Genomic DNA, 18,821 nt, shown 5'->3' on the forward strand with positions numbered 1-18,821 from the left:
ATGTTTACCTATCTTAACTTAATTTTCAAGTTTAATGAACAGGGCAGTTTATTTTTGCTATTTTTATTTATTTCTTTGCTGCCATAATTTTTTGTAGGACTTTACTGTGGGTACAGTGAACACAAGGTAACAACACACATATATAAGTACACATGACAATACAGACGTTGTCAAGGACCTTGTCATTCTCCGGCATCGTGTATAGATTGCCTTTGCTGTCACAATTACAGTGATTAGACTTTGCGTGCTGTAATTACCAGTAACTGGTCACAAGGATTATTTGTGTTTAGTGAAGCTCCTCACTTTCACTTAATGGGATAACTGTTGTGCTTCCCTGGGAATGCTGAATGTAAGGTTTAGGATGAAGGGGAAGTGAGTTTGAGAGTGCATGAGAAGGAAGATTATAGCTACTGAGCAGTCTCTTATTGATCTGTGCCTTAGCAGGAACTCTGTTATCTAATACATGATATAAACAGCACGCTTGCAGCATGTAATTAATATTTTATGGAATAAGTAGCTGAAAAGGAAAATGCTTCAATATGTGTCGCAGTATTACTTTCTCTGTCATTAGGTAAGAGCCATTGCTGGGTCATGTGAGACCCATAGGCCAACAAGATGAATCAGTACAGTTTCAGAACTTTAATGGTTTAACTCTTCACACACTAATCCTATCCAAAACCTTTACTGTCCTTCAACAAACCACACCATTAGTGAATACATAAGTCAGATTTGTTTTTGTAAGTGTATTGCCTAAGCTATAATTAAATTTAGGTGGTATGCACAGATAAGCAGATATACAGATATAAGACAACTTAATGATTAGTACCTACTGTCAAAATCTGCACAATATATTGTAAAAAAAAAACAACAACTTGTAGAATAAACTACATAACAGGTGTGTTCAACTCTAGTCCTCATGGGTCACAGGGCAAGCTTTAATGGGACAGCAAAGTCCAAATTCAACTTTCATGACTCACTAAACATCTTTCCAATGTACTTCTATTATCAAATGTGTTCTTTTTGTAGAAGTGCATACCTAGGTAGGCTCATCAGCAGCAATGCACTGCTGGGGCGAGCTGGTGATAAGTGGCTTCAGCCATATGCCTCTTGTCATTGGCTCACCAAATGTGTTCCTCTAGGTCCCATTAGTGCATTGCTGCCCGTGAGCCTTTTCTTTATCAAAGGATACCAAGAAAACAAAGCAATTTAAATAATAGAAGTAAATGGGAAAGTTGTTTAAAAGTACATGCACTATTGGAATCACAAAAGTTTAATTTTGTACCTTTAAGAATTTGTTTGATTATAGAATGTATCAGGGCTTGACAAATCCTAACAGCAATTGAGCCATGACTGCTAAAAGCCACCTTACTTCTAAACAAACTATTACTACAAATAAAAATGCAGGTAATCCTTCCGTAGCTCCAAACACAATGTGTGGCTGGCTCTTAAATATTCTGTATGGCTACTAAGTTTCATGTACATTTGTTAATCCTTTGAATAGATAATGTTACATCTGTTATAATTAGTACATCTGTGCTTAAAGTGATGGTAAATCCTAGTGTTTCAAAAAGGCTAGGATTTACCATCACTTAAAATAAAGGCTACCTTCATTCATCATTTAAAAAAAACTGATGAGAAGATTATTTTATTTTGCCGCAACTTCACTGCTTAGCTAAGCGACTCTGACGGCCCATGGCACTGCTCATTTTTTCAATGAGGTGACGTTCCCACCTCTTAGCCAATAACGGTGCAGGCCGATCAGCAGTATGCTGAAGGCACGCACCGCTATTGGCTAAGAGGTGGAAAGGTAATCTCATTGCATAAATGAGCAGTGTCGTGGGCCGTCAGAGCTGCTTAGCTAAGCAGTGAACCTGCAGCGAAATAAAGGCACCTTTTCATCCGTTTTTTATTTTTTTTTTAAACTGATGAATGAAGGTTGCCTTTATTTTTAGTGATGGAGTGAAACAGTAGGATTTACCATCACTATAAGTAGAAATATTTAATTACTTAGCGCCTATTTGTAGATCTCAAGTACTATAGTTGGGAAATTATGATATAGATATTCCAGATTCCCACTTTCATGTGTGCATACATCATATTTTTCTAACATATTTGCACGTGTCCATAACAAGGCAACAGCAGTTGTTGTGCTTATAGATTGTGTTTAACAGATAATTCCTCTGACTGTAATGTAATTGCTTGTAGTATTGCAGAGACTCCAACCATATATTAGCATAGTGAAGCCTGGCCTGGCTGTGTACAGTTCCAGATAGCTTACATTCTCCCTGCAGGAATCAGATCTAATCTTTACACAAATGACCTTGTGTTGCTGATCCTGTCACCTATTATAGGGTTTTTCTGTGCATAGGTTTGGCTGCACCCAGCCACTTCTTGTCAGTGCTCCTTGCAGGAGAGAGAGAGTCAGTAATATCCCTGTCTTGAGTTGATGAATGTGAAGCAGCCTCTGTGAGCCATCATTAGTTCTAATCAAAGGTGAAGCAAAGAGAGCTTTGGGAAGGCAGTGTCAGCAACACAGCGGGTGTTAAGATTGGACCGCACAGCCTTCTCTGTTAGATAGCCAGGTCATTAGTTAAGGTTGGATGGAGATGGAAAGCTTGGCCCATAATAGACCTCTACAAAATGTTACAACACAAGAAAATAGTCCTGGATTTCACCAGGAAAGATCAACATAGCCTGACGTATTGAGGGATTTTCTTATTCAGAGATGGAGACACAAAAGGATAAGACTAGAGCATATGTGTTGTAATTAACTCAGACAAGTAGGGGCATCAGATACATAGCAGTATGGTAAACTTGTGAGCCGATGACCCCTCTGTCCTTTAGAATATCTTATATGAATATAGTATCATATAATATGTGTATTTTTTAAGTAGTGTGTTTTTAAGCCATACTTGTATAGTATTACATATTTCGCAGTGCACCTTTGAGTTGTACTTTATTGTAGCATACACCATTAAATGATATATATAGACATTAGAGTTGTCATGATTGTTTGGATAGACATTTTTATGTCACATGTTGGCACAGACTATCATTTCATCTTATGTTTGCACTAAATACGAGCGCCACCATTTTAGATTTTTGGGTGGTTAATCGCCACTACACCATATTTTAGGCATTCATCTCTGCCCGAATGTGTTACTAAACTGGTATGATATTCCCTTTATAGAAAAAGTATGTATTATTGTATCAATATTTTCTGTAATGATTATATTATTGTGTGATCTTTATATTCATTCTCATAGTACTTAAGTCAGAATATATTAGAGCTTTATAAAATGGATGATAACTTTGCATGCTTTGCAGACAAGGGGTTAATTATAATACTGTTGCTAATTCCTTACCACACTATCTACTTGCATTCTTAAATGAGGCTCAATAATGTTCACACCACATGATTATGAAGTCATCACAATTGCACATGTAGTATTAGTAACATTAACCCTTTGATTGCTAAGCACTTTCCCACCTGGGTGCTAATATTTTCTAAGTTTTTTTTTAATTTTTGAAATTTGTTTTTTTAACTTTTTATTTTTTTTACAGATCCCCAAGACTTATACTGTTGGGCTAGGCGATTACCTTTCCAACAGTGGGTCTTGGGGGTCTGTAGCTGCTTAGATGCCTGAGATACAGGCTTCTAAGCAGCATGCCCCCTCCTCTTATACTTAACATTGTTAAGTATAAATAAAGTTGCGCTGTGACGTCATCACGTAATTGCGCATGACGTCACCGCGCATCACGTGAAGCCCCGCCGATGCCTGTCACTCGACAGGCGCGATCGCCGGGGTAGGAGCAGTTAGGAGCCCCCAGATCTCCCTCAAGGTGGGAGAGTGCTCATGATGGCTCTGAGCCGTCATTAGCACCAGAGTGAGAAAAGAGACAGTTTAAGTCAAAATTAAACTTTAATGATGAAGAGTATGCAATTTTTAAACAACTTTCCATTTTAATTCTATTATCTAATTTGCTTTGTTCTTTTGGTAGCAATGCACTACTGGGAGCCAGCTTCTGATTGGTGGCTGCACATATATGCCTCTTTTCGTTGGCTCACCCAATGTGTTGCTTCCATTAGTGCATTACTGTTCCTTCAACAAAGAATACCAAGACAATGAGGCAAATATTATAATAGAAGTAAATTGGAAAGTTGTTTAAATTTGTGTGATCTATCTGAATCATGAAATAAAATGTATAGGTTTGATGTCCCTTTAAATCAGGAGTATCAAGCTCATTGTATCTGTGGGCCACTGGCCAAGTGTTCTTCTCCTATGGGGGCCACTTGAACAGAGTGAGTCCTCTGGAACTGTATATACTAGTGCATGGTAGAAGCTGTAGTCCACAATAGACATACACATATATCTTGTGAGTCAAGTGATCATTTTGGAACTGAATAAAAAGTGACATTTATCCAAGTAGTGCGTAATGGGAGTCTACACTGGACAATGCATGATTGTCTTTATATTTATTTTGTGAGTGCCTAAATAGAACATCAACTTGTTACACCTCTTAGAACCCTAAAAAAATTGATGGGGCCAAATGAATAATTTACCTAATAAACAAAGAATAACCGGATTAAACTATCTTGAGGGCCGCATATGACCCCAGGTACTTTGAGACCACTGCTTTAAATACTAAATACATTTTATAAACTTAGTATTGAGGTTATTTGCCACTTCTATAGTCATGGGTGCCACGGGTTAAAATCTAACCTTTTCTGTGTTCCAGTGCTGATATGTTTGCACATGGGCAGCAACTCTTCTTCAGATACCTGCAGTGAAACCTAGGTTCCAGAATGGCAGCACCAATAACTAGAGGGAGGTGCATGAAATGTATTTTATTAAAGGGACAGTGAACGTAGGGGAAAATGTTATCCTTATGATTTATTTTTACTTGTTAAATGCATAATATGTCCCCCATAGTATGCTTACCTCTACCATGAAGCCATCCTCCTCCAATATAGTTGCTTTAGTTAGAGCAGGAGTGTGATATATGTAATTCAATGGCACAATCAGGCTTGCTGAAATTAGACAGTGAGCCTGGGACATGCTGTTTGAAAAAGAAGCCATACTTAAGAGGACTGCTTCACGGTAGAGATAAGTATACTTTGGGGAAACATATTATGCATTTAAAGGACCCATTAAACCTGACACTTCAACAACGTATACAAATGTTTTATTATTGCAAGTGAAACATTATGCAATAAACATTCATTATATATTTTGCTGCCTTTTGCTGTAAAATACATCTAAAAAGTGTGCTTGTTTCACTTTCTCCCAGGGAGGTTTGGTTTAATACTTTTAGGCAATTTATGCAAACTTTTGTTTACTTTACCCTCCCACCTAAGATTCTCAGCAGTCACATGTTTGTAAAAGGTGGATTATCAGTTTTGCATAAACAATTGTGATAGGAGAAGCATTCTTTGCAATTGTAACTAAGTTGAATCAGTGCTAAACCACCTTAAAGGCACATGAAACCCAATTTTTTTTCTCATGATTTAGAAAGAGCATGTAATTTTAAACAACTTTCTAATTTACTTCAATTATCTATTTTGCTTCATTCTCTTGATATTCTTTGCTGAAAAGCATATCTAGATAGGCTCAGAAGCTGCTGATTGGTAGCTGCACATAGATGCCTTGTGTGATTGGCTCTCCCATGTGCATTGCTATTTCTTAAACAAAAGATATCTAAAACATGAAGCAAATTAGATAATAGAAGTAAATTGGAATGATGTTTAAAATTGTATTCTCTACTTGAATCATGAAATAAATTTTTTGGGTTTAGTGTTCCTTTAAGGGAAGAGATAAGGGCAGGCTTCCCCAGTCTCTCTTAAATGCACATGTGCAAACAGAGTTTGTGGTAGCAAAAAATAGCAGGCACCACTCGGTTAGGATAAAGTAAAAAAATACAAACTTTATTGAAGCCAGTAAAAAATGGAGTGTTCCCAGACAGAGAACATACACAAAAGGATCATCTTACACGTTTCACGTCCACTAGTTACGCTTAATCATAGACTGGTAGTCTATGATTAAGCGCCACTAAGTGGCGTGAAACGTGTAAGACTATCCTTATGTGTATGTCCTCTGTGTTTAAACACTCCATTTTTTACTGGCTTCAATAAAGTTTGCATTTTTTTACTTTATCCTAACCGAGTAGTGCCTGCTATTTCTCTTGTAAGGTGTATCCAGTCCACGGATCATCCATTACTTGTGGAATATTCTCCTTCCCAACAGGAAGTTGCAAGAGGATCACCCACAGCAGAGCTGTCTATATAGCTCCTCCCCTATCTGCCATATCCAGTCATTCTCTTGCAACTATCGACAAGCATGGAAGTAGTAAGAGAGAAGTGGTGAAACGTAGTTGTTTTTTTCTTCAATCAAAAGTTTGTTATTTTTAAATGGTACCGGAGTTGTACTATTTTTGTCCCAGGCAGAAAATTGAAGAAGAATCTGCCTGTGATCTCTATGATCTTAGCAGGTTGTAACTAAGATCCATTGCTGTTCTCACACATAACTGAAGAGAGAGGTAACTTCAGCTGGGGAATGGCGTGCAGGTTATCCTGCTATGAGGTATGTGCAGTTAAAAATCATGCTTAGTTTCAGAGGTAATACTCTTATAGTTTTTCAATATTAAACGTTTGCTGAAATGTTTAAACATTTTTATATGTGCTTTGGTGATAAAACTTTATTGGGGCCTAGTTTTTTCCACATGGCTGGCTTAAATTTGCCTAGAAACAGTTTCCTTAGGCTTTCCACTGTTTAGACATGAGTGGGAGGGGCCTAATTTAGCGCTTTATTGCGCAGTAACTTTTACAGACTGAGACATCAAGCTTTCCTCCAGGAGTCCCCCTGAATTCTATAGGACCTCTCTAAAGGTCTCTTAGGCTTTCCAAAGTCGTTTGTTTAGGAAGGTAGGGCCACAGCAGAGTTGTGACTGTTAAAAAACGTCTATATAGTTTTTTTGATCCGTTTTTTTTAACTAAGGGGTTAATCATCCATTTGCAAGTGGGTGCAATGCTCTTTTAGCCTATTATACATACTGTAAAAATTTTGTTTGATTTACTGCTTTTTTTCACTGTTTTTCACAGGCACAGTACCGTTTTTATTTTTTGCTTGTTAACTTGATTTAAAGTGTTTTCCAAGCTTTCTGGTCTCATTGCTAGTCTGTTTAAACATGTCTGACATAGAGGAAACTCCTTGTTCATTATGTTTAGAAGCCATGGTGGAACCCCCTCTTAGAATGTGTACCAAATGTACTGATTTCACTTAAATTTTTTAAAGACAAAATATGGTCTTTATTACTTAATTACCAGAGGAATCTGACGAGGGGGAAGTTATGCCGACTAACTCACCCCACGTGTCAGACCCTTTGACTCCCGCTCAAGGGACTAACGCTCAAATGGCGCCAAGTACATCTAGTGCGCCCATGGCGTTTACGTTACAAGACATGGCGGCAGTCATGTATAATACACTGTCAGCGGTATTATCCAGACTACCTGGGTTACGAGGAAAGCGAGATAGCTCTGGAGTTAGAAGAAATACAGAGCATACTGATGCCTTAGTAGCTATGTCTGATACTCCCTCACAATATGCAGAAGCTGAGGAAGGAGAGCTTCTTTCTGTGGGTGATGTTTCTGACTCAGGGAAGAGGATTCAACCTGATTCTGATATGTCAACATTTAAATTTAAGCTTGAACACCTCCTCGTATTGCTCAGGGAGGTTTTAGCTGCTCTGAATGACTGTGATACAATTGCAGTGCAAGAAAAATTGTGTCGATTGGATAAATACTATGCAGTGCCGGTGTACACTGATGTTTTTCCAATACCTAAAAGGTTTACAGAAATTATTACTAAGGAATGGGATAGACCAGGTGTGCCGTTCTCTCCCCCTCCTATTTTTAAGAAAATGTTTCCGATAGATGCCACCTCACGGGACTTATGGCAGACAGTCCCTAAGGTGGAGGGAGCAGTTTCTTCTGTTAAGTGTGATCAGTCCACGGGTCATCATTACTTCTGGGATATTACTCCTCCCCAACAGGAAGTGCAAGAGGATTCACCCAGCAGAGCTGCATATAGCTCCTCCCCTCTACGTCACTCCCAGTCATTCTCTTGCACCCAACGACTAGATAGGATGTGTGAGAGGACTATGGTGATTATACTTAGTTTTTATCTTCAATCAAGAGTTTGTTATTTTAAAATAGCACCGGAGTGTGTTATTATCTCTCTGGCAGAGTTTGAAGAAGAATCTACCAGAGTTTTTGTTATGATTTTAGCCGGAGTAGTTAAGATCATATTGCTGTTCTCGGCCATCTGAGGAGAGGTAAACTTCAGATCAGGGGACAGCGGGCAGATGAATCTGCATAGAGGTATGTAGCAGTTTTTATTTTCTGATAATGGAATTGATGAGAAAATCCTGCCATACCGATATAATGTCATGTATGTATACTTTACACTTCAGTATTCTGGGGAATGGTACTTCACTAGAATTACACTGTAAGAAATACATAAAGCTGTTTAATAACTAGAGATTATGTTTAACGTTTTTGCTGGAATGTAAAATCGTTTTCATTTACTGAGGTACTGAGTGAATAAATGTTTGGGCACTATTTTTCCACTTGGCAGTTGCTTAATCTGTTTTCTGACAGTTTCTGTTCTCCCTCACTGCTGTGTGTGAGGGGGAGGGGCCGTTTTTTGGCGCTTTTACTACGCATCAAATATTTCAGTCAGCAACTCATTGTATTCCCTGCATGATCCGGTTCATCTCTACAGAGCTCAGGGGTCTTCAAAACTTATTTTGAGGGAGGTAATTTCTCTCAGCAGAGCTGTGAGAATTGTAGTTTGACTGAGATAAAAAACGTTTATTCTGTAATTTGTTTCCTGCTTTCAGAATTTGTTATCTTTGCTAATGGGATTAAACCTTTGCTAAAGTTGTGTTGTTTACAAGGATTGAGGCTATAACTGTTTCAATTTATTAATTTTCAACTGTCATAGATCTTCTGTGCTTCTTAAAGGCACAGTACGTTTTAATATTATTCTAATTGAATTGTATTTCCAAGTTGCAAGTTTATTTGCTAGTGTGTTAAACATGTCTGATTCAGAGGATGATACCTGTGTCATTTGTTGCAATGCCAAAGTGGAGCCCAATAGAAATTTATGTACTAACTGTATTGATGCTACTTTAAATAAAAGTCAATCTGTACAAATTGAACAAATTTCACCAAACAACGAGGGGAGAGTTATGCCGACTAACTCGCCTCACGTGTCAGTACCTACATCTCCCGCTCAGAGGGAGGTGCGTGATATTGTAGCGCCGAGTACATCTGGGCGGCCATTACAAATCACATTACAGGATATGGCTACTGTTATGACTGAGGTTTTGGCTAAATTACCAGAACTAAGAGGTAAGCGTGATCACTCTGGGGTGAGAACAGAGTGCGCTGATAATATTAGGCCCATGTCAGACACTGCGTCACAGGTGGCAGAACATGAGGGCGGAGAACTTCATTCTGTGGGTGACGGTTCTGATCCAAACAGACTGGATTCAGATATTTCAAATTTTAAATTTAAACTGGAAAACCTCCGTGTATTACTAGGGGAGGTGTTAGCGGCTCTGAATGATTGTAACACAGTTGCAATACCAGAGAAAATGTGTAGGTTGGATAAATATTTTGCGGTACCGACGAGGTTTTTCCTATACCTAAGAGACTTACTGAAATTGTTACTAAGGAGTGGGATAGACCCGGTGTGCCGTTCTCACCCCCTCCGATATTTAGAAAAATGTTTCCAATAGACGCCACCACAAGGGACTTATGGCAAACGGTCCCTAAGGTGGAGGGAGCAGTTTCTACCTTAGCTAAGCGTACCACTATCCCGGTGGAGGATAGCTGTGCTTTTTCAGATCCAATGGATAAAAAGTTAGAGGGTTACCTTAAGAAAATGTTTGTTCAACAAGGTTTTATATTGCAACCCCTTGCATGCATTGCGCCGATCACGGCTGCAGCGGCATTCTGGATTGAGTCTCTGGAAGAGAACATTGGTTCAGCTACTCTGGACGACATTACGGACAGGCTTAGAGTCCTTAAACTAGCTAATTCATTCATTTCGGAGGCCGTAGTACATCTTACTAAACTTACGGCGAAGAATTCAGGATTCGCCATTCAGGCACGCAGGGCGCTGTGGCTAAAATCCTGGTCAGCTGATGTTACTTCTAAGTCTAAATTGCTTAATATACCTTTCAAAGGGCAGACCTTATTCGGGCCCGGGTTGAAAGAGATTATCGCTGACATTACAGGAGGTAAAGGCCATGCCCTGCCTCAGGACAAAGCCAAAGTTAAGGCTAGACAGTCTAATTTTCGTTCCTTTCGTAATTTCAAAGCAGGAGCAGCATCAACTTCCTCTGCACCAAAACAGGAAGGAGCTGTTGCTCGCTACAGACAAGGCTGGAAACCTAACCAGTCCTGGAACAAGGGCAAGCAGACCAGGAAACCTGCTGCTGCCCCTAAAACAGCATGAATTGAGGGCCCCCGATCCGGGATCGGATCTAGTGGGGGGCAGACTTTCTCTCTTCGCCCAGGCTTGGGCAAGAGATGTCCAGGATCCCTGGGCGCTAGAGATAATATCTCAGGGATACCTTCTGGACTTCAAATACTCTCCTCCAAGAGAGAGATTTCATCTGTCAAGATTGTCAACAATCCAGACAAAGAAAGAGGCGTTTCTACGCTGCGTACAAGAGCTCTTGTTAATGGGAGTAATCCATCCAGTTCCACGATCGGAACAGGGACAGGGGTTTTACTCAAATCTGTTTGTGGTTCCCAAAAAAGAGGGAACTTTCAGACCAATCCTGGACTTAAAGATCCTAAACAAATTCCTAAGAGTTCCATCGTTCAAGATGGAGACTATTCGGACAATTTTACCTATGATCCAAGAGGGTCAGTACATGACCACTGTAGATTTAAAAGATGCTTACCTTCACATACCGATTCACAAAGATCATTATCGGTACCTAAGGTTTGCCTTCCTAGACAGGCATTACCAGTTTGTGGCTCTTCCATTCGGATTGGCTACAGCTCCAAGAATCTTCACAAAGGTTCTGGGTGCTCTTCTGGCGGTACTAAGACCGCGGGGAATCTCGGTAGCTCCATACCTAGACGACATTCTGATACAAGCTTCAAGCTTTCAAACTGCCAAGTCTCATACAGAGTTAGTGCTGGCATTTCTAAGGTCACATGGATGGAAGGTGAACGAAAAGAAAAGTTCACTCGTTCCACTCACAAGAGTTCCCTTCCTGGGGACTCTTATAGATTCTGTAGAAATGAAGATTTACCTGACAGAGGACAGGCTAACAAGACTTCAATGTGCTTGCCGCACCCTACATTCCATTCAACACCCGTCAGTGGCTCAATGCATGGAGGTAATCGGCTTAATGGTAGCGGCAATGGACATAGTACCCTTTGCACGCTTACACCTCAGACCACTGCAACTGTGCATGCTAAGTCAGTGGAATGGGGATTACTCAGACTTATCCCCTTCTCTGAATCTGGATCAAGAGACCAGAAATTCTCTTCTATGGTGGCTTTCTCGACCACATCTGTCCAGGGGGATGCCATTCAGCAGACCAGACTGGACAATTGTAACAACAGACGCCAGCCTTCTAGGTTGGGGTGCCGTCTGGAATTCTCTGAAGGCTCAGGGACAATGGAGTCAGGAGGAGAGTCTCCTGCCAATAAACATTCTGGAATTGAGAGCAGTTCTCAATGCCCTCCTGGCTTGGCCCCAGTTGACAACCCGGGGGTTCATCAGGTTTCAGTCGGACAACATCACGACTGTTGCTTACATCAACCATCAGGGAGGGACAAGAAGCTCCCTAGCTATGATGGAAGTATCAAAGATAATTCTCTGGGCAGAGTCTCACTCTTGCCACCTGTCAGCAATCCACATCCCGGGAGTGGAGAACTGGGAGGCGGATTTCTTAAGTCGTCAGACTTTTCATCCGGGGGAGTGGGAACTTCATCCGGAGGTCTTTGCCCAAATACTGCGACGTTGGGGCAGAAATAGATCTCATGGCGTCTCGACAGAACGCCAAGCTTCCTCGTTACGGGTCCAGATCCAGGGATCCAGGAGCAGTCCTGATAGATGCTCTGACAGCACCTTGGGACTTCAGGATGGCTTACGTGTTTCCACCCTTCCCGTTGCTTCCTCGATTGATTGCCAGAATCAAACAAGAGAGAGCATCAGTGATTCTAATAGCACCTGCGTGGCCACGCAGGACTTGGTATGCAGACCTGGTGGACATGTCATCCTGTCCACCTTGGTCTCTACCTCTGAAACAGGACCTTCTGATACAGGGTCCCTTCAAACATCAAAATCTAACTTCTCTGAAGCTGACTGCTTGGAAATTGAACGCTTGATTTTATCAAGACGTGGGTTTTCTGAGTCAGTTATTGATACCTTAATACAGGCTAGGAAACCTGTTACCAGAAAGATTTACCATAAGATATGGCGTAAATACCTATATTGGTGTGAATCCAAAGGTTACTCTTGGAGTAAGGTTAGGATTCCTAGGATATTGTCTTTTCTACAAGAAGGTTTAGAAAAGGGTTTATCTGCTTGTTCATTAAAGGGACAGATCTCAGCTCTGTCCATTCTGTTACACAAACGTCTGTCAGAAGTTCCTGACGTCCAGGCTTTTTGTCAGGCTTTGACCAGGATTAAACCTGTGTTTAAAACTGTTGCTCCACCATGGAGTTTAAACCTTGTTCTTAATGTTTTACAGGGCGTTCCGTTTGAACCCCTTCATTCCATTGATATAAAGTTGTTATCTTGGAAAGTTTTATTTTTAATGGCTATTTCCTCGGCTCGAAGAGTCTCTGAATTATCAGCCTTACATTGTGATTCTCCTTATTTGATTTTTCATTCGGATAAGGTAGTCCTGCGTACTAAACCTGGGTTCTTACCTAAGGTAGTTACTAACAGGAATATCAATCAAGAGATTGTTGTTCCTTGTTTATGCCCAAATCCTTCTTCAAAGAAGGAACGTCTACTGCACAACCTGGATGTAGTCCGTGCTCTAAAATTTTACTTACAGGCAACTAAGGAATTTCGACAAACGTCTTCTCTGTTTGTCATTTACTCTGGGCAGAGGAGAGGTCAAAAAGCTTCCGCTACCTCTCTTTCTTTTTGGCTTCGTAGCATAATTCGTTTAGCTTATGAGACTGCTGGACAGCAGCCTCCTGAAAGAATTACAGCTCATTCTACTAGAGCTGTGGCTTCCACTTGGGCCTTCAAGAATGAGGCCTCTGTTGAACAGATTTGCAAGGCTGCAACTTGGTCTTCGCTTCATACTTTTTCCAAATTTTACAAATTTGACACTTTTGCTTCATCGGAGGCTATTTTTGGGAGAAAGGTTCTTCAGGCAGTGGTTCCTTCTGTATAAAGAGCCTGCCTATCCCTCCCGTCATCCGTGTACTTTTGCTTTGGTATTGGTATCCCAGAAGTAATGATGACCCGTGGACTGATCACACTTAACAGAAGAAAACATAATTTATGCTTACCTGATAAATTCCTTTCTTCTGTAGTGTGATCAGTCCACGGCCCGCCCTGTTTTTAAGGCAGGTAAATATTTTTTAATTTATACTCCAGTCACCACTTCACCCTTGGCTTTTCCTTTCTCGTTGGTCCTTGGTCGAATGACTGGGAGTGACGTAGAGGGGAGGAGCTATATGCAGCTCTGCTGGGTGAATCCTCTTGCACTTCCTGTTGGGGAGGAGTAATATCCCAGAAGTAATGATGACCCGTGGACTGATCACACTACAGAAGAAAGGAATTTATCAGGTAAGCATAAATTATGTTTTCTACCCTAGCTAAGCGTACTACTATCCCTGTCGAGGACAGGTGTGCTTTCTCAGATCCAATGGATAAAAAGTTAGAGGGTTACCTTAAGAAAATGTTTATTCAACAAGGTTTTATTCTACAGCCCCTTGCATGCATTGCCCCAGTCACTGCTGCTACGTCTTTCTGGTTTGAGTCTCTGGAAGAGGCTTTACAGGTAGAGACTCCATTGGATGACATACTTGACAAGCTTAGAGCACTTAAGCTAGACAATTCTTTTGTTTCTGATGCCATTGTTCATTTGACTAAACTAACTGCTAAGAATTCTTGAGACCTAACCAGACCTGGAACAAGGGTAAGCAGGCCAAAAAGCCTGCTGCTGCCTCTAAGACAGCATGAAGGATCGGCCCCCTACCCGGTAACGGATCTAGTAGGGGGCAGACTTTCGCTTTTCGCCCAGGCGTGGGCAAGAGATGTCCAGGATCCCTGGGCGTTGGAAATTGTATCCCAGGGATATCTTCTGGACTTCAGAGCTTCTCCTCCAAAAGGGAGATTTCACCTTTCACAATTATCTGCAAGCCAGATAAAGAGAGAGGCATTCTTACACTGTGTTCAAGACCTCCTAGTTATGGGAGTGATCCATCCAGTTCCAAAGGAGGAACAGGGACAGGGATTTTACTCAAATCTGTTTGTGGTTCCCAAAAAAGAGGGAACCTTCAGACCAAGTTTAGATCTCAAGATCTTAAACAAATTCCTCAGAGTCCCATCATTAAAGATGGAGACTATTCGTACCATCCTACCTATGATCCAGGAGGGACAATACATGACTACAGTGGATTTAAAGGATGCTTATCTTCACATTCCGATACACAAAGATCATCATCGGTTTTCCCAGGAGTCTCCTTTCTGGGAACTCTAATAGATTCTGTAGAAATGAGGATTTACCTGACAGAGTCCAGGTTATCAAAACTTCTAAATTCCTGCCGTGTTCTTTATTCCACTTCTCGCCCTTCGGTGGCTCAGTGTATGGAAGTAATCGGCTTAATGGTAGCGGCAATGGACATAGTGCCGTTTGCACGCCTACATCTCAGACCGCTGCAACTTTGCATGCTCAGTCAGTGGAATGGGGATTACACCGATTTGTCCCCTCTACTAAATCTGGATCAAGAGACCAGGGATTCTCTTCTCTGGTTGCTATCTTGGGTCCATCTGTCCAAAGGTATGACCTTTCGCAGGCCAGATTGGACAATTGTAACGACAGATTCCAGCCTTCTAGGCTGGGGGGCAGTCTGGAACTCCCTGAAGGCTCAGGGATCGTGGACTCAGGAGGAGACACCCCTTCCGATAAACATTCTGGAACTAAGAGCGATATTCAATGCTCTTCAGGCTTGGCCTCAGCTAGCGACAATGAGGTTCATCAGATTTCAGTCGGACAACATCACGACTGTGGCTTACATCAACCATCAAGGGGGAACAAGGAGTTCCCTAGCGATGTTAGAAGTCTCAAAGATAATTCGCTGGACAGAGATTCACTCTTGCCACCTATCAGCTATCCATATCCCAGGTGTGGAGAACTGGGAGGCAGATTTTCTAAGTCGTCAGACTTTTCATCCGGGGGAGTGGGAACTCCATCCGGAGGTGTTTGCACAATTGATTCATCATTGGGGCAAACCAGAACTGGATCTCATGGCGTCTCGCCAGAACGCCATACTTCCTTGTTACGGATCCAGGTCCAGGGATCCCAAGGCAACGCTGATAGATGCTCTAGCAGCACCTTGGTCTTTCAACCTGGCTTATGTGTTTCCACCGTTTCCTCTGCTCCCTCATCTGATTGCCAAAATCAAGCAGGAGAGAGCATCAGTGATCTTGATAGCGCCTGCGTGGCCACGCAGGACTTGGTATGCAGATCTGGTGGACATGTCATCCTTTCCACCATGGACTCTGCCGCTGAGACAGGACCTTCTACTTCAGGGTCCTTTCAACCATCCAAATCTAATTTCTCTGAGACTGACTGTCTGGAGATTGAACGCTTGATTTTATCAAAGCGTGGCTTCTCCGAGTCAGTCATTGATACCTTAATTCAGGCACGAAAGCCTGTCACCAGGAAAATCTATCATAAGATATGGCGTAAATATCTTTATTGGTGTGAATCCAATCGTTACTCATGGAGTAAAGTCAGGATTCCCAGGATATTATCTTTTCTCCAAGAAGGATTGGAAAAAGGATTGTCAGCTAGTTCCTTAAAGGGACAGATTTCTGCTCTGTCTATTCTTTTGCACAAGCGTCTGGCGGATGTTCCAGACGTTCAGGCATTTTGTCAGGCTTTAGTTAGAATCAAGCCTGTGTTTAAACCTGTTGCTCCTCCATGGAGTTTAAATTTGGCTCTTAAAGTTCTTCATGGGGTTCCGTTTGAACCTCTTCATTCCATAGATATCAAACTTTTATCTTGGAAAGTTCTGTTTTTGGTAGCTATTTCCTCGGCTTGTAGAGTTTCCGAGTTATCTGCCTTACAATGTGATTCCCCTTATCTGATCTTCCATGCAGATAAGGTAGTTTTGCGTACCAAACCTGGGTTTTTACCTAAGGTGGTATCTAATAAGAATATCAATCATGAGATTGTTGTTCCGTCATTGTGTCCTAATCCTTCTTCAAAGAAGGAACGTCTATTACACAATCTTGACGTGGTTCGTGCTTTAAAGTATTATTTACAAGCTACTAAAGATTTTCGTCAAACATCTGCTTTGTTTGTTGTCTACTCTGGACAGAGGAGAGGCCAAAAGGCTTCGGCAACTTCTCTTTCTTTTTGGCTAAGAAGCATAATCCGCTTAGCTTATGAGACTGCTGGCCAGCAGCCTCCTGAAAGGATTGCAGCTCATTCTACTAGAGCTGTGGCTTCCACATGGGCCTTTAAAAATGAGGCTTCTGTTGAACAGATTTGCAAGGCGGCGACTTGGTCTTTGCTTCATACCTTTTCAAAATTCTATAAATTTGATACTTTTGCTTCTTAAGAGGCTATTTTTGGGAGAAAGGTTTTTACAGGCAGTGGTACCTTCCGTTTAAGTACCTGCCTTGTCCCTCCCTTCATCCGTGTACTTTAGCTTTGGTATTGGTATCCCACAAGTAATGGATTATCCGTGGACTGGATACACCTTACAAGAGAAAACATAATTTATGCTTACCTGATAAATTTATTTCTCTTGTGGTGTATCCAGTCCACGGCCCGCCCTGTCATTTTAAGGCAGGTATTTTTTAACTTTAAACTACAGTCACCACTGCACCCTATGGTTTCTCCATTCTCTTGCTTGTCTTCGGTCGAATGACTGGATATGGCAGTTAGGGGAGGAGCTATATAGACAGCTCTGCTGTGGGTGATCCTCTTGCAACTTCCTGTTGGGAAGGAGAATATTCCACAAGTAATGGATGATCCGTGGACTGGATACACCACAAGAGAAATAATTTTATCAGGTAAGCATAAATTATGTTTTTTTTACTACCACTTGTTACCTCTTGGCCTGATCCGCCACTTGCTATGGCACTCCGGGTATTTGGGCAGCAGCATTTAGCTTGTTTTACTGCATGACCTATAGTCTTTGACTGTGTACCGGTACTCACCCCTCGTCTACAACAGAGTTTGTGCTATATCTGAATATTAGTTTGTGATTGGTTAGCAAGAAGGATTTGTTTGTTCTGGGGGACAGGGAAATCAGTGAAATGAATAATCATAAAACAATATACTCATTTGACAAAATAAAAGCTGCAGTTTTCATTGCACAATTATTAGATATGAAGGTTCAAAATCATGTAGTTTACAATTTGTGTTTAGTCGTCCTTTAACAAGTAAAAATAAATCATAAGGCTATCATCATGTTACATGATTCTGCACATAGTGCAGAATTATGTAACGTTTTCCCCATTTACTCTCCCTTTAATGTCCTATTTTTACCTATTTAAAGTACCAAGGATTAGATACTGCAAGGGCATTCTACGGTAAGAGATGGTTAGCCAAATATACGCAGATGTCCCAAATATCCTCAATGTCCCAATGTGTGCTGATTTCTTCCACAACCGCCTGTTTATGTTCTGCAACCTTTCCCAACTACAGACACAACAAAAACAACAATTTGTTCATATCTGCCACTCTGTCCCTGACTTCCTCAACAAATATTAAATTAATCTGCAGTTCAAAATCCTGTCAATTTCCTTGTTATAACATAGTGTATCCATGTATTTATGTTTAAGTATCTAATTACTTAACCAAGACTCATTTCTTACTCTTCTCTTAGTCCTATAATAATTTTAATTCCAGTTTGCTTGCCATCAGACTTCCTTCAGCCAAGCAATCTCTGTGCATTTTGTGTTTATACCCCCCACCCCACACACACACACTTGTATCGGAAATTAGAATGTTAATTTGTGTTCTTTTGTTTTCAAGGTGTATGTTTTGTAAATTACTATGCACTGCCAAATACATTGGCTCTTTATAAATAAAGCAAATTAACTAGCATCCCAAGAGTTAGTACTGATAGTCACACAGACATCCTAGAAATCCATTGTGGTATTTCACACCATCTGACATTTAGTGTGCATTCACTGGCACACAATGTTAATGAATTGTTTGCATGGTTTAAAGTACTGTGTGATAATCTCTGCTTGCAATGATGGCATCCCATGTATTTCTTTACTCTGCAGATGAAGATCAACTGCGTGTCAAAGGTTACGATAAGACTCCTGACTTTATTTTGGAAGTACCAGTTGGTAAGTTTCAATTGTAATTTTAGCTTCTCCTGAGTTTATTTTGTGAATAGAATTGTCATCATATAGTAATATGCAACACATATAGTATCCACTGTGCAACACCCTTTTTACTATCATATGCAGTTTGCACAAGATATATTGAGAATTACCATGGTAGCAGCTATGATTATGATAGTATCATAATCATGCTGCTGTTGTTTTCTGTCACTATTACTATGAAGTCTAATT

The 18,821-nt window shown here is 40.9% G+C and overlaps 1 protein-coding gene across 6 annotated transcripts in view; it reads left to right on the forward strand.

Annotated features, from left to right (window-relative positions):
• The window catches only part of CDIN1 (CDAN1 interacting nuclease 1), a 644,910-nt gene that overhangs the window by 286,572 nt on the left and 339,517 nt on the right, over positions 1 to 18,821 (forward strand). For all 6 annotated transcript variants that reach the window (XM_053697949.1, XM_053697953.1, XM_053697951.1 and 3 more), the window contains one exon: positions 18,528 to 18,593. In XM_053697949.1, the coding sequence (XP_053553924.1) occupies positions 18,528 to 18,593 (66 nt within the window). The remainder of the gene's footprint in view (positions 1 to 18,527; positions 18,594 to 18,821) is intronic.

The sequence above is a fragment of the Bombina bombina genome, chromosome 1, assembly GCF_027579735.1.
Source record: "Bombina bombina isolate aBomBom1 chromosome 1, aBomBom1.pri, whole genome shotgun sequence".
NCBI lineage: Eukaryota > Metazoa > Chordata > Amphibia > Anura > Bombinatoridae > Bombina > Bombina bombina.